The 15,495-nt window shown below is 37.0% G+C and overlaps 3 protein-coding genes and 1 pseudogene across 4 annotated transcripts in view; 1 reads left to right on the forward strand and 3 right to left on the reverse strand.

Annotated features, from left to right (window-relative positions):
- The first annotated feature begins 147 nt into the window (after positions 1–147).
- On the forward strand, positions 148–2,095 carry LOC107601740 (intraflagellar transport protein 20 homolog). Of its 2 annotated transcripts, none has more exons than XM_016294025.1 (5): positions 148–202; positions 618–784; positions 908–993; positions 1,083–1,186; positions 2,010–2,095. In XM_016294025.1, exons 2-5 carry the CDS (start codon positions 658–660, stop codon positions 2,089–2,091), a joined length of 399 nt encoding a protein of 132 aa, XP_016149511.1. In that variant the 5' UTR covers positions 148–202; positions 618–657; the 3' UTR covers positions 2,092–2,095. The 2 variants fall into 2 exon arrangements, with proteins under 2 accessions (XP_016149511.1, XP_016149510.1); XM_016294024.1 differs by having other exon boundaries at positions 158–507.
- A 775-nt stretch (positions 2,096–2,870) lies between these two features.
- Positions 2,871–3,915, reverse strand: LOC107601697 (transmembrane protein 97-like; annotated as a pseudogene).
- A 213-nt stretch (positions 3,916–4,128) lies between these two features.
- LOC107601741 (fibroblast growth factor receptor homolog 1-like) lies at positions 4,129–9,232 on the reverse strand. Its single transcript, XM_016294026.1, has 11 exons — positions 9,172–9,232; positions 8,803–8,890; positions 8,338–8,539; positions 8,038–8,176; positions 7,812–7,910; positions 6,400–6,560; positions 6,149–6,286; positions 5,964–6,075; positions 5,784–5,883; positions 4,292–4,391; positions 4,129–4,211 (listed from the first exon to the last, which is right to left on the reverse strand). Exons 1-11 carry the CDS (start codon positions 9,206–9,208, stop codon positions 4,161–4,163), a joined length of 1,227 nt encoding a protein of 408 aa, XP_016149512.1. The 5' UTR covers positions 9,209–9,232; the 3' UTR covers positions 4,129–4,160.
- Positions 9,233–10,087: 855 nt separating this feature from the next.
- The window catches only part of LOC107601698 (ubiquitin carboxyl-terminal hydrolase 32-like), a 51,690-nt gene continuing 46,282 nt past the window's right edge, over positions 10,088–15,495 (reverse strand). The window contains exons 30-34 of the mRNA XM_016293955.1: positions 14,131–14,322; positions 13,745–13,988; positions 13,237–13,658; positions 13,055–13,147; positions 10,088–12,406 (exon numbers count right to left, since the gene is read on the reverse strand). Of these exons, the coding sequence (XP_016149441.1) occupies positions 12,233–12,406; positions 13,055–13,147; positions 13,237–13,658; positions 13,745–13,988; positions 14,131–14,322 (1,125 nt within the window). The 3' untranslated portion in view covers positions 10,088–12,232. The remainder of the gene's footprint in view (positions 12,407–13,054; positions 13,148–13,236; positions 13,659–13,744; positions 13,989–14,130; positions 14,323–15,495) is intronic.

A 15,495-nucleotide genomic window follows, 5' to 3' on the forward strand; every position in this document is an offset into this window, starting at 1 on the left:
ATAATTATTTCTAGCTGTAATATATATAATCACGCTTTCTTTCATTTTCAAAAATGTAAGATGTCACAAATAAATAATCAAAATGCTATTGTACACCCCTCTGTCTCATCATGAGGTGGCTCGCCGTCAGACAGATGCGAGGAGGCGGTCAGTCAGTCAGAGTCAGTCCAGCAGGAGTGCCACATAATCAAGTCAAAGCCAGGCAGGTTTAAATCAGTCGTTGGATGTTTTACTTTATTTAAACGTCTCATTCGGTCTAATAATTTCAGGGGATAATTATGTGGAATGTATTTTTCTTTTCAACAATGTTTATCAAGATACTAAAGTTCCCAGCTGGTCTGTTTTCGTTTATCTATCTCAATAGCAACCAGACCTTGCCAGCAACAAAGCGACATTTGTGAAGTGTACTATTTTTTTTCTTCCATCGGTGTGTTTAACCAAAGTTTGCGTGGTTTATGTAATGTAACGAGAGTGGTAGTTCCAATTAACCAGCTAACTAGCTAATCGGTAAGCTAGCTTGTTGTGATCTGGTGACATATGGGCACTGTTACTTATGTTTTTCGTCACTTTTAACGACATGAAATGATGCTCGTCTGTGTATTTTTGTGATTTTTTAGCTATTATCGAGTTCCAAACGCAGTTTTAGGTCCTCTGGTCATGGCTAAAGACCCGTTGGCCGAAGCTGGTCTTCATTTTGATGAACTCAACAAACTGCGAGTACTCGAGCCTGATGTGAGCCAGAAAACCGTTGAGCTCAAAGAGGAATGCGAGGACTTCGTTGACAGTGAGTTTTTCATTTGGTTCTTTGTCTTATTGTGAAGTTTATCTCTCGTGCAGACTGAACAGCATTTCTTTGCTTCTTTTCACAGTACAGATCAATAATTCATTGGATTTTATTTTAAAACAGAGATAGGTCAGTTTCAGAAAATTGTAGGTGGACTTATTGAACTTGTGGATGAGCTAGCAAAGGAAGCCGAAACTGAAAAAATGAAGGTATGTTCTTGCATTTTTAAATGAATAGCAGTGCATATCTGTGTAATGTACATTAATATGACTTATTTTGACATATTATTATTATACAGGCCATAGGTGCAAGAAATTTACTGAAATCGGTTGAAAAGCAACGGGAGGCTCAGCAGCAACAGCTTCAGGCTCTGATTGTAGAAAAGAAAATGCAGTTGGAAAGGTATTCAATCGTATTAGGCCTGTAATCAGAGTCAGACTGCATATATTGTGTTCTTAAAGGAAAAGTGCACCCAAAAAATTAATATTTTGCTGAAAATGTACTCCCCCACAGCCCATCCTGTTTATCAGAACAGATTTTGGAGAAATTGAATTACATCACTTGCTCACCAGTGGCTCCTCTGCAGTGAATGGGTGCCGTCAGAATGAGAGTTCAAACAGTTGATAAAAACATCACAGGAATCCTTCAACATATTTGTTTATGTGTTTTGGGCGGTTTCCCCTTAGGATTCGACCCCCGGAGGGTGCAGCCTTCTAAATGAGACACAGCGTATGATGATGATCGGGTCAGTCGCACTGGTGCTCCTAAAATACATTTCATAGTCGCACGCAGTAGTTTTCAGTCGCAAATGCGACTGAAATGGTCGCACTGTCGAGCCCTGCCTTGTAAACGTTGCTTGATATGTGTACATTTCTAAACAAGAAATATTATGGATAGAGGACTCGTATTTTAGCTGGAAGCAATGATTTGAATATAAAAATATCTTGGAGTTGTTAACAGCTGTAATGTTTGTAAATAGCAAATTGATAGACTGGAGTTGTGTGGATTATTGTAATGTTTTTATCAGCTGTTTGTACTCAGTTTCTGACGGCACCCATTCACTGCAGAGGATCCACTGGTGCGCAAGTGAAGTGCAAAATGTTTCCAAATCTGTTTTGATAAACTCCTCTACATTTCGGATGGCCTGAGTGTGAGTAAATTTTCAGCAAATTGTTTTTTTTTTTTGGTGAAGCATTCCTTTAATTCTTGACTGTTTGTTTTGCAGGTATCGAATAGAATATGAAGCTCTTCAAAAAGTCGAAGCAGAGCAGAGTGAATTCATTGATCAGTTTATACTGCAGAAATAAGAGTGCTTTATTTCCTCTTTCTGTTGGACAAAAAAAGTGATGCTATGCATCTTGATTTACCATGACTTTCTAATAAGTGCAGGGTCCCTAACTAGGTTAACTGAATCGACCAGTTAATAGGTGACAACAGACATCTGTTTCAGCTTCTGACTCTGTTGTGTTAACAGTGCATTTGCATGGCCAGGTCAAGGAAGCTAACCATAACCAATCCAACCATAGATCATAATCTCAGATGAAAACTATTTATATACAAAATAAGTTATTTATACTATTTATATGGAAATTAGTTTGTAAAACTGATTTTTTTTTTACAGCAGGAAAATACAGTATTTGCATGTTACTGTAAATAATTCCATCATGAGACATCATCGGGTAAATTGTTTCTTTTCTGTATGATTTGTATTTTAACTGCTGTTTGTGACTGGAACTCATCCGGTTTTATTTTCTCGTCTGCTCATGGGCCCACAACCAAAATATTTTCTGTAGAATTTAGGGAAAACTATTTAAAACAAAATTCATTTTATTGTTTGTTTACATTTACTGTTTAGATCAAGTGTGTAACCTCAATATGCGACAAACTTCATACAGATTTGAAGAACATTTGAATTAAAATATATTTTGCATTTACATGTGTTGTCATCAGTAAACAATTGTCAAAAAATTGCTTAAACTTGAAAGAGCAAAAGCTACATTCAAATATCTTGGCACATATTCAAATATTTAATCACATTTAATTACTAGCAACAACTAATGAATACATATGCTCATCATAAGAGGAATGTGTGGAAGGGATGAACTGCATCTATCTTTGTTTCTTGGACTTTGAGGAAGCGTTTCGTTTCAGAGAGGTTGAGTTGTATGTTGAGCTGAAGAGCATGGTAAACAGTATCAGTATCATGACAGGGATGATGAGGTACGGAGCATGAATGGACACCAGGGTCAGACGTTCTTTCAGAGTTTGGGGTCCCGGATGTGGCGCCAGTGGAAAGTTATAAAAAAGGACTTAAAATGGGGATTAGAGTGGTGGCCACATGAACAGAATAAATGATTGCTGGAGTCCTGATCCATTTGCAGCCACCTATTAAATAGACAAATATATCAATTAGCAGGACTAATGTGACAATAGTAGCCGGTCTCCACTGACACAAGTGATTCACCACTAGATGTCACTGTTGTGCCATCTAAAACGGATTCAACAAATCATTAACACCCATTATCCCGTTTTAGTGAACACAACTGACCCTTGTGAAGGCGTATGCAGCAATTGGGAAAAAGGGCAGCTGCACGAGAGCCTCACAGAATACAAAAGATCTGAACCACACAGGCGGTCCAGCATCATCGGATCCTTGAATTCAGCAGCATACCACCACTGCAATAGGTTTTTCAGCTGTAAAGCAAGCACTCATATTTATTTACTGAGAAAGAGTTACATGTAACCTAGATATTATATGGCTCCATTAGTGACAAACACAATTGAGTGTGCAGCACAAAGTGCAAACTTACCTCGGATGGATACAGATGTTCAGGAATTAAAGGTTGAAGATCAACCATGAGAGTGACTGGAATGTGGGACAAAAAGAAGGCGCGAAGAAACATTTAGGTTAGCGTTCCTCCGTCAGTATTTCAGCAGTAGTAGTAGACGGCGTCAGTGTGGAGTAGCCCGTTACTCCTCTGTTTCTGATTGGTCCTTCAATTCAGTCGTTTCTAATCTTTGTCATTCCATTGGTTGATTCCTGAAGTGGGCGGGATCCTGATTGCACATTGGCTCATGGAGCGGAACCACAAGCCTTACTAAAATTACCATAGCAACTAAAGTTTTTTAAATAGATGCTGAAGTTTGATGCCCAAAAATGCTGTAGGTACCTATAGCGGCCACTTTCATCTTTGCACAACTAGACACTAGCCACCACTGTCATTAAAATAAAGTAAATAAATACATATATACATAGAAATAAAAGAAAGAAAGCCTGCACACAAATCACACAATGATAAAATAATTGCTACAAAATTCTCATAGAATAAAAAAAAAAGTGATTTGATGCATAGAACAACTAGTTATATTTTTTAATTCACTTTTTTTCTGCATTCATGATCCTTTGGTTGTCAATGTCCACATAATCCTGCAACATATGAATATTTGATCACTTATCTATAGGACAAAGGTAATGCTTAAAAAGTAGATCAAGGATGAATGACTCACCCCATCACTCTCCACCATACTCTCCAGGATCTTGACAATGTCTGTAAATGTAGGTCTAGATGTGTAGGGAACCAACCAGCAGTCTTGCATGACCTGTTCTCTACATTTTAAAAAAGAAATACAAAAGCACCATATTCAAAATATTGGCAGTGTTTAGGACATTATAAGTCAGCAGGTTATTGCAATGCCAAAAAAAAAAAAAAAAATATATATACACTACCGTTCAAAAGTTTGTGTTCAGAACAATTTTTAATGTTTTTTTAAAGGAATTTCTTATGCTCATCAAGGTTGCATTTATTTGATCAAAAATACAGGAAAAAAATGTAATATTGTGAAATATTATTACGATGTAAAATAATGTTTTTCTATTTTAATATACATTCAAATCTAATTTATTCCTGTGATGCAAAGCTGAATTTTCAGCAGCATTACTCCAGTCTTCAGTGTCACACAATGCTTCAGAAATCACTCTGATATGCTGATTTATTATCAGAGCTGGAAACTGTTGTGCTGCTTAATATTTTTTTGGAACCTGTGATAGTTTTTTCAGGATTCTTTGATGAATAAAAAGTTAAAAAGAAGAGCATTTATTTAATACTTCAAACTTTTCTAACAATATATTCTACCGTTCAAAAGTTTGGGGTCAGTACATTTTTATTCTTTATTTTTTTGAAAGAAAATACAATTTTTATTCAGCAAGGATGCGTTAAATTGATAAGAAGTGATAGCAAAGTGACGTAGACATGTGGGGGCGTGCTAGAGTGCTTAACTTTTATAAAGAATATCTCTTTGGATTTGAGACTTTAGTCTTTGCGACTTTACAGATCTGCCTTATGCACCAAGAGCTTGTAGCACTCCAAAGAGAAAGGAAAATTTGAAATCGCATCAATATGACCCGGAACCTGTGATAGTATTTTTATTCAGCAAGGATGCGTTAAATTGATAAGAAGTGATAGCAAAGATTTATATTGTTAGAAAAGATTTATATTTTGAATAAATGCTGTTCTTTTTTAACTTTTTATTCATTAAAGAATCCTGAAAAATTATCACAGTTTCACAAAAAATATTTGGCAGCACAACTGTTGCCAACATTGATAATTCTAATAATAAATCAGCATATTAGAATGATTTCTTAAGGATCATGTGACACTTTATACTGGAGTAATGGCTGATGGAAATTCAGCTTTGCGTCACAGAAATAAATGATATTTTAAAGGATATTAAAATAGAAACCATTATTTTATATTGTAACAACATTTTGCAAGATTACAGTTTTTTTTCTGTATTTTTGATCAAATAAATGCAGCCTTGATGAGCATAAGAGACTTCTTTAAAAAACATTACAAGTCTTACTGACCTTTGACCTGTAGTGTATATATAAAACAACAGTAGACATCAGAAAAAAGAAATCTACAAAAAACAAAAATTGAAAAAAATACAAATAAAATGCTCTCTCCAAAAAAAGAAAAGAAAAAAAACTTCTGCCACTCACATTTCTGGACGGCAGGTATTGGGGACAGTGTTCTTATAACCAGCACAGACACTATACACCACTTCCTCAGATGTGTTCAGATTTGGATACGGCAAGGTGCCTGTGAAATATAAAATTCAGTATTTGCTATTCTTCAAAAACATTTAACAAAATTAATCAAATATCTCAGACATTTCTCACCGAATGTCTGCATTTCCCACAGCACAATACCAAACGCCCAGACATCTCCCTTAAAGCTGTAGTAGTTGTTCCTGAAGTATTCTGGAGGATACCAGCGCAGCGGCACACGCTCCTATGAGATCACATTCATATCATTGAGCAATGAGCAATGAGGATGTGGGGATAGACGGGTTCGCTTAGTTCACCTTGTGTTGTTTTTTTCTGCTGCTGCGTCTGCTCCTCATATGGGTAAAGTCTCTGGCCAGGCCAAACTCTGCTACCTTCACCTCCCATGGGAATTGACTCACCAGAATGTTCCTTAAGGCAAGGTCACTGTGCACCACCTGAATAATAAGAAAGCATCCGAAATCATTCTTCGCATTTATGTTTATAGTGTAAATATATGACTCTCTGTTTAACAGAACAGCTGTTTTATGTTTGTGGCAGATGGTGATACCATTTTGGAACGTAAGTGCTCCATGGCCAGGGCGATGTGGTAGGACGCGATGGTGAACTGGCTCTGCAGTTCAGGGTCAGCAATCAGTTCATCTTTGTGTTTCTGAATAAAACTGCGCAGGGTTCCATAGCTCATGAACTCCATGATCAGCATATACGGCTCTGAGGAAACAAGACACTGTTTTGGTCACATGATGGAAACAACTACATTATTTCAGTACAAGTTTGACAAGTTTTCTTGGATGAATGATAAATAAATAATAATAGTAGAAGTGGAGAGGGAATGCTTGTTACATTGCAACTTTCAAGTACAAATGGATTCATTAATGTATATTGTTCCCTCGTTTTAGTAAATCGTAACCATGAATTAAGAATTTGTTCGTTCCCTCGTTTTAGTAAATCGTGACCACAAATTAAGCATTCGTTCCCTTGTTTTAGTAAATCGTGACCACAAATTAAGAATTCGTTCCCTCGTTTTAGTAAATCGTGACCACAAATTAAGAATTCGTTCCCTCGTTTTAGTAAACCGTGACCACAAATTAAGAATTCGTTCCCTTGTTTTAGTAAATCGTGACCACAAATTAAGAATTCGTTCCCTCGTTTTAGTAAACCGTGACCACAAATGAAGAATTCGTACCCTCGTTTTAGTAAACCGTGACCACAAATAAAGAATTCGTTCCTTCGTTTTAGTATATCGTGACCACAAATTAAGAATTCGTTGCCACGTTTTAGTAAACCGTGACCACAAATAAAGAATTCGTTCCTTCGTTTTAGTATATCGTGACCACAAATTAAGAATTCGTTCCCTCGTTTTAGTAAATCGTGACCACAAATTAAGAATTCGTTCCCTCGTTTTAGTAAATCGTGACCACAAATTAAGAATTCGTTCCCTCGTTTTAGTAAACCGTGACCACAAATTAAGAATTCGTTCCCTTGTTTTAGTAAATTGTGACCACAAATTTAGAATTCGTTCCCTTGTTTTAGTAAATTGTGACCATGTATTAAGAATTTGTTCGTTCCCTCGTTTTAGTAAACCGTGGCCACAAATTAAGAATTCATTCCCTCGTTTTAGTAAACCGTGACCACAAATTAAGAATTCATTCCCTCGTTTTAGTAAACCGTGACCAAAAATGAAGAATTCGTTCCCTCGTTTTAGTAAACCGTGACCACAAATGAAGAATTCGTTCCCTCGTTTTAGTAAATCGTGACCACAAATTTAGAATTCGTTCCCTTGTTTTAGTTAAACCATTCAGAAGATCTCAGTAACGCCCTGACATCCATCACAACACTCTAAGACTATGTCAGTGAGTTTTGCACAGGCAAGATCTAGTCTATATTTTACTGTCTAGCTGCAAGGATCCATTTAAGGTTTATTAGAGTCATACAATACTGAAGTGCAGCAGCATGTCTTACCTTCCGCTGTATTCCAGTCCAGCAGCTGCATCACATTTTTATGATACGCCAGCTTTCTCATAATAGACACCTCATTTTCCATCTGCTTTGAGGTGATACCTGCAAACAACAGCAGATCTAAACAACTGCTGGATCATTATGGAGATATTCATGCATTTTGGTACAAACGAGCTTGTTTTCAAAATGCATTTAAGTAACAGAAATATTTTTGCATGTAATTTTCTACCTTCTTTTCCAATTTTGCAAGTGACCAGTGAATGGCCTCTACATGTGCCCCTTATTATCCTTGCTTTGTAGAAGACTCCTTCTCTACCCGCCTTTATGAGCTGAATAAGGCTCAGGTCTGCTTTTGTGAACCGAGGAATCTAAAGATAATTTCTTCATGTTACATTGTTGGAGCACTATACAAGTTAGTCACTCACATTTCATACTTGTGATGCATTTTATATACATTTATAAAACTCATCAACAAATGTTTGAGTTATTGAGTAAAATGTTTAAAATAAAAAATAAAGATGTAGTAAACCTGTAGTGGAGGCTTCCAGGGAAATCTGCAGCTCGATTTAGTTTGTTGTCTCTGTAATGGTTTCTCTGTAGTACGGTCCGGCAGTTCAGGAATTTTCAGGACACCAGGAGATGGAGGGGGAGAATCTTGGGAAGGAACCTGGGGGATCACAGCCGGCCTCCTTTGCCTCAGCTCCCGGATGATCTTCTTCATTGACCGATACCTGAGGAGTGAAACACAAACAGAGTATTTTGAAATCTGGTACTGATACTGTATTTTATTTTAATAAATATGACTGCAATACTTATTTAAAAACTTTGAATGGTAACTTTATAGTAGTGTGCTATTATACACACACACACATATATATATATATATATATATATATAAACTTTAATATTTAAATTAATATTAAAAACTATTATTAGATAAAAACGTTAAACTAAAAGGTTTGTTTTATAATAATAATAATAAGCTGTTATATACTTGTTTAGGCAAAGGCATCCAAGTACAATCATGAAGAAAATGGTAACAGCATAGATGCAGATTAGAATTGTGTGTCCGAAATCAAGTTCTGTAAAAGGAGAAAAATAAGTTTTATGTGATGGCCATCAAAGTAAAATAAACTACAGTCTGTTTTCATATAGGCACATGCAATATACACCCAATACTGTAATTTTGTATAATTTATGAAGTTTAATTTAAAATAAAAAAACTTAAAAGCCTGTATATTTGTCACCTCATTCGATAAAAGCAGAAAATTGTATACTTACACACACACACACACACACACACACATATATATATATATATATATAATATAGTAGCCATCGGAAAAAAACAAAAACAACTTACTGGTCTGGTTTGAATGAGGTGAACCGTTATTTGCCATAACATCAAAAGCATCACATGCTTTTTAAAATTGTATACTTACACACACACACACACACACACACACATATATATATATATATAATATAGTAGCCATCGGAAAAAAACAAAAACAACTTACTGGTCTGGTTTGAATGAGGTGAACCGTTATTTGCCATAACATCAAAAGCATCACATGCTTTTTAAAAAATCTGAACGAGATGTTTAATCGGAACTGAAAAAGAGAAAGATGCAAGACAAATGTTATTTGTTTTAAATGAAATGACCAGGCGACGTTATATGTTCAAATGCAAGACCTGAAAAGCAAGCGTGTTAAAGATGTTTTGTCACCTTGTGAAAAGACAATAAAAATAGCAGGTCCTCAGGTTGAACTCATGCAATGCACCCCATTGTCTAACTTTCTTCTGCATGGGACAATACTGTGCGAGCATGCATGAAGACCACTGAGGCTAAGGTGCTCTTCAGAACAATAAGCCACAATTTTTCAGTGCCTGTGGTTTAGAGCAGAATTCTATAAGTAGCTCAGCATGCGGGTCGACACACTTCCTGACTACAGCATGCTAGTCTCCAAATTTATAAAGTGTGAAACCATTCAACCCACAATGCACAAAAAGGTCTTGAGGCGATGGTCTCAGTAGCTTATTTTGTATATTTCGTTCAAGGGAAATAGTCTTGCAGGAAAATAATGTGTCAGGCAAGTGGAAGGGTCCTACAAAATGTTAGTTTAAATGTCAAATGTGGCTTGAATTCAAGGAAGTAGGTCTGACTGATGGCAGTGGACTCAATAGAGCCCTACAGAGGGAGGCGTGTGGTTTCCTCTTTGCTGCTGAAGGAAACACCTCGCATCATTGGCCAGCAAATAAACACAGATGAGAAGAACTTGCATTTAGCTGCATTTAATTTGTTTCTTGAATAATTGTTACAGATCAACAGTATCACTCCATATACAACTACAAGTACATTTGTACAGTTCATTTTCAAATACATAATTTTCATTGGCGTATTTACAAAACATCTATGTACATTTGTCAGTGCAATGTCAATTTTATTCTTTAAACAACACTTTACAAAATCAAGTTCATTAAATTAATACATCTCTAGCAGTTCATCAAAATTAATTTAACAAAATTAGGACTAACAACATGGACAAAGACACACATCAGTAGTTGATTGCACTACTTGAAAAGAGATCATTTTGCCATTTTAATAAATTATCCCTGTATGAAAAAAAGAGAAAAAAATCAGTGAATGTTTAAAACATGTTTGTGGTTTCAGAAACATTTGTTACTGTAATTGTAATTGCGCAAAAGTCCAATTTGAATTGGAGAATAGTGAAATTATATTTTGATTTTGGATGTTGGATATCTATTTTTATTTTAACATTAAAATTCCTAAAAAATGTTTACAGTCCATATATCATATTTGGGTTACTCATAATGATTACAGTAATACAGCTTTGTTTATTTCACAAACATTTCTTTTTCAACAGGGATAAACCTTTCTTTGATGGCAAGTATTTAGTTTGAATATCCATGACATGGAAATCTGAAAAGTACAGCAGCAAAATGGATGTTTGCGAATGATTCCCGATGATTTCCAAGGGTTTAACGCACCCTCACAGGAGGAGCTCATTCAGTTGATGAGTTGCTGAAAAATAAGAGCCGTTCAGTATTTCATTCATCTTTTCACAGTGCTAATTAAGATGGGCTCTCTTATCAAGAGTCACTTGATGCTACTATTACTAGTAGAAATGCTACCATAACCTGGAACACCCTCCGACACAGACGTCCAGAACGTTCAGCAGTTTAGTGAGAATGCTGTTCTCTAAAAGCAAAGGCTGTGAAATATTTCTCCGTGCTAATACTGTTCACACAACATACCTCTTATGCTCTCATCTAACAGTATGCAAAGCTTCCCGTAAACTATGTACATGACCAGTTGAACACTTTGGCTTGGACATGCAGAGTCTCTCTGGTAAGAAAACATTGTTTAGATATGTATCTGGTTGCCGTTTTTAGTCTCTGTGGTCAACAGTATTTTACTAAGCAAAAAATACAGTGGTAACAGGAAATCTTGTAAAAAGCTGTGCATTTGTTGAGAGGACGTGGTTTGATCAGACAGCTGAGACTAAAGCTGTAAGCGAATGTGTTTAGGCAAGGTGAACAATTGCATAAAAAAAAAATCAGTGATAAAAATACATTTATAAAAAAATAATAATAAGGAGAGTAATACATTAACTCTTCTAAAGAGAAACGACGCCTGAAAGTAACCATCTTAAATAAGATTTAAAACTAAAATCAACAAAAATAGTATGTGCATAATTTGGCAGCGGAGGAGTGGGAGGATATTTAATTAATTAGTAGAAACTTTTTGTTTTTTTTAAATAAAAAAATTTTGTATATAAAGAAGAAGTAATTTTAACTGCCCTCAGGTGATATAATACTGTCACTCTGATTTTCTATGAACAGTTGGCCAACTGCGAAAGATATGAGGTAGTGTATGGAACTTACTGAAGAAGAAAAAAAATCAACTATGACAAAACTAAGCCAACAAAAGCTTTAGAGAAACCTCTATAATTGATACCAATGCCATCTTCACCATCAATTTCCTAATTAAAACAACCTGTTCTGTCAATTAGCATTCTGAATATTAGCAATATAGAAGCATGAGCTCTTGTTACGTGATTTTTGGATTCACCTGTGTGGGCTGGGATGTGAAAGAGCAGTTTTGTCTGTCTTGTAATGGTGATATCAAAGGATTGGCTAACAGTTATTTGTTTGCTTGGCAACAATCACATGATCGCTACAGTTCTCTGTGATTCACTCATTCACCCTCTCACTCGTGTATCTGAAGTGTCAGGTACCTCTATTCTGAAAGCGCAGTCAGCGGCGGTCTTGTGCCTGTCGGCTAACTGATATTTTGTGCTTTCACAAATGATGGTCCTCTGGGGCGACGCTGCTGTTTCAGTTGTCATTGCACTGGCGTACTGACAGCCCCAGTGTCTTTGATGTGGAAGAGCATGGCATCACTGCAGCACACAGTACTTCTTGTAGTCAGATTCAAAGTCTTCGTCCATGCTAGTGGTGTCTGCCATCTTTTTGCCCTCTGTTTTTGGCAGAAACTGTGAGTAGTCCACTCCCTGTTGCTCATAGAACAGGATGTAGGCCGAATCTGTGTCAATCTCGTCCGACTGAACTTCCTGAAGACGACAAGAAACAGTTTGTTTTAGGTGTTGCGCAATATTTCTCGTAGTGTTGTCACGAAACCAGACTTCCAGTAGTCAACTTTTGAAATTTCAGAAATATAAATGTCAGTGTTAACACCACAGTACTTATACTGAACACATTTTTTTAAATCTTATTTTATTATTTTTATTTTTCAATATTCAACACTAATTAATTTTTTTTATTAAATTTTTCAGTAGTTTCAGTAGTTAACACCAGTGCAAACGAAATTTCAGAAATATGAATCCAATGTGGATACCATAATACTTACAATAAATACCATAATACTTACTTTTGTTTTTTTTCAATATTCAACACCAATGCAAGGGAAATTTCAGGAATATAAATCCAATGTTGATACCACAGTACTTATATTAAACAAACTATTTTAATTTAATATTTTAAATAACATTTATCTCAATTAAATGAAATTTAATGTTAAGCTTTCCAACTTCAGTTGGTAATTACTACGACAGATACTGTAGAAAGGTTGTCGTGCTTTTTGATTATTTTAGTATCAACTTAACAGCAAAGTACTGTTATATATTTTATCTCTGTGCAATAAGAATGCAAAATAATGGAAACAACTGAGATGTGAAAAATAAAGAGAGTCGAGATCTTACCTTGCAGCTGCTGTCGTTGTAACAGTACCATTTTTCTTTAGGGTTTTTGGCATAAGTCACATAGTGCCCCCCTCCCATTATTCCTGAATGGCACTAAAAGAAAAACAATAATCAGAGTGTTAGAGAAGCTGTTCACAAAAGCAATCATTCCACAACAAAACATATAGACAAGAATCACTTACTGAGATTGCATATAAATTGTACAGGGTTTCCAGGCAGATGTCATTTCTTTGGTGAGGGGTGTCCAGGTCTGTGCTGACGTCCGAGTGTCCGTTACTCTGACTGCTCTCTTGTCCCAATCCATTCACCATGATGACATCGCAGTCATTGCTTGAGGCATCCAGTGACCAGGTGTCTTGTGCATTTGCATCAGATGGCATCTGATTCTCCCCATCCGTCACTGTGCCCTGCTCCAACTCGGTCTCGCTCTCCTTGCAGCTGCTACAGGCATCCAGGTTTTCTTTGCTGTTGCAGAGTCGATGTCGACTGCCCAGCTGGGGAAGACGCAGACGTCCCTGTTTCCGCCCTGTATTCCTGGGGCTGCTGCCAGGGCTGCTGTTTTTGCTCATTGGGCTGCCCATCCTCCTGATGGAGCACGGGGTGCCTGAAATAACAATGTAACGATTAAAGAATCTCATGTCTCATGATTCAAAAGGTCTGCAAAAAGAGAAAAGAGCAAGAGAAACAGACCTCTGCCAGAAGTGGTAGGACTGGCCACTGTAGTAGTGGAGATGGAGGACACAGAAGAGTCTCCTCTCTCCAGCCTCTGGAGCTCCTCTACCAGGGATTCACTCTGCAGGCTGCCCATGCTTTGAGCAACCTCCCGTGGGGCCAGAAATGCACTGGGATCAAAGCTCTCACGTGGAAACTTCACAATCTTCTGAGACTTAATCCAGCGACCATTGACAAACTGGAAGCGTTTCAAATGAACAATCTGAAAGGATACAAAAAAAATATTTCACCCATATATTACAAAGGGCAACTTGCAATGATGCATAATAATTCAAGTTTAAGAGTCATGCAGTATTTTTATTCCTACAGAAAAAGAGGAAATGGAAATCATTTGCGTTTCTGACCAGTACAGGAGGCAGCCTCCAGAGGTCCAGCTTCTTGGTGGCCAGGCGGTGGGTCTTACACTTGGAGCAGTAATAGAGCTCATCCTCTCCCAGCTCTTCTTCACTGGTGAAGGCTTTCAGACAGCTGTCTAGACTGATGGGCTCTGCCTGAGCGCGCCGACTCTGCTCAACGCTGGGATGCTCTTCCACTATCTGCCCACATAAACATTAGCAATTAATTACCCGACACATATTAACAGAATTAAATTATAACTACTCAGAAACACTAAGAGGTCTGGACTACAAAAATAGATTCTTTAAAATATTTGAATAATTATACAACTAGGAATTAATTTGTAATTATATTTCAAGGCATTTCTTTTGAAGGTACAATTAAAGATTTGTATTTACAGACTTTTTTGTAAGTAATAAAACTCAAATGTACCATAACAAGTGTAAAAACCATGGATTTCATTCTGTCATCTTGAAATTTTAAACAACCGATTTACTATGACATTGCAGGAGCTTTTGCCTTCAGAACGTGTCTTTTGCAAATAGTAATAACAGATCATAATTAGCAGTTCAAGGCTTATCAGGGACTTTTCCTCAAGGTAAAATAAGAAGCAGACCCAGAAAACAATTAATCATACAATATGCTTTTAATGGATTTCTCAGCTGTGATGTGAGATGGAAGTGAATCTCCTCACAGGGAACGTCAGCATTGGCAGAGTAATCATTAAGGGTAGGGACACGCTAAACCGACGACAAAGAACTAGCGCTGAGAAAAGCCGACTACGGCATCGCCTCGTATTGTCTCGCATCGCCTGCATTGGGGAAAAAAAAAAGTTGCTCTAGAACACACTGGACACAGACTACAGCCGATGGCCAACTAGCATGTACGCTCTGCGCTTGCATTAAAGAACTTAACAGTCTGTATTCGGCTTTCAAACAGGGAAACCTGAATAGCTAGAACTATGGATATACAAAGCAAGCAGCGCTTTTAGCATTGTTTACACCAGGCATGCTTATTATTAATGGATTCGTGTAGCTTTTTTTTCAGTCATGTCTACTAAGCTGCAAATGGCACTGGCATTGTCAGCCCTTGGGTCCGTTGTCTTGTGGATAAAGAAAGAAACGGATAGAATGATATCAAGTGTCTGTGCATTCCTTCTTTTCTCCGTCATTGCTTTGCTTTCATCAGTTCCGTTTTTCTCGTGCACTCATTCGCTAAGCTGAATAGGCAATCAGAGTTCTCTTTCTCACTGACAAGCTCTGCTGCTGATTTGACATGCAGAATCGGCCGAAATACAGCTGTCAGCGTCTGACTAGAGCCAACTGTGTGGAACACACTGAATAAACTAATGCCAACCGGTGCTCAAAAACCAC

This window comes from Sinocyclocheilus grahami, unplaced genomic scaffold (genome assembly GCF_001515645.1).
Source record: "Sinocyclocheilus grahami isolate Dianchi unplaced genomic scaffold, SAMN03320097.WGS_v1.1 scaffold311.1, whole genome shotgun sequence".
Taxonomy (NCBI): domain Eukaryota; kingdom Metazoa; phylum Chordata; class Actinopteri; order Cypriniformes; family Cyprinidae; genus Sinocyclocheilus; species Sinocyclocheilus grahami.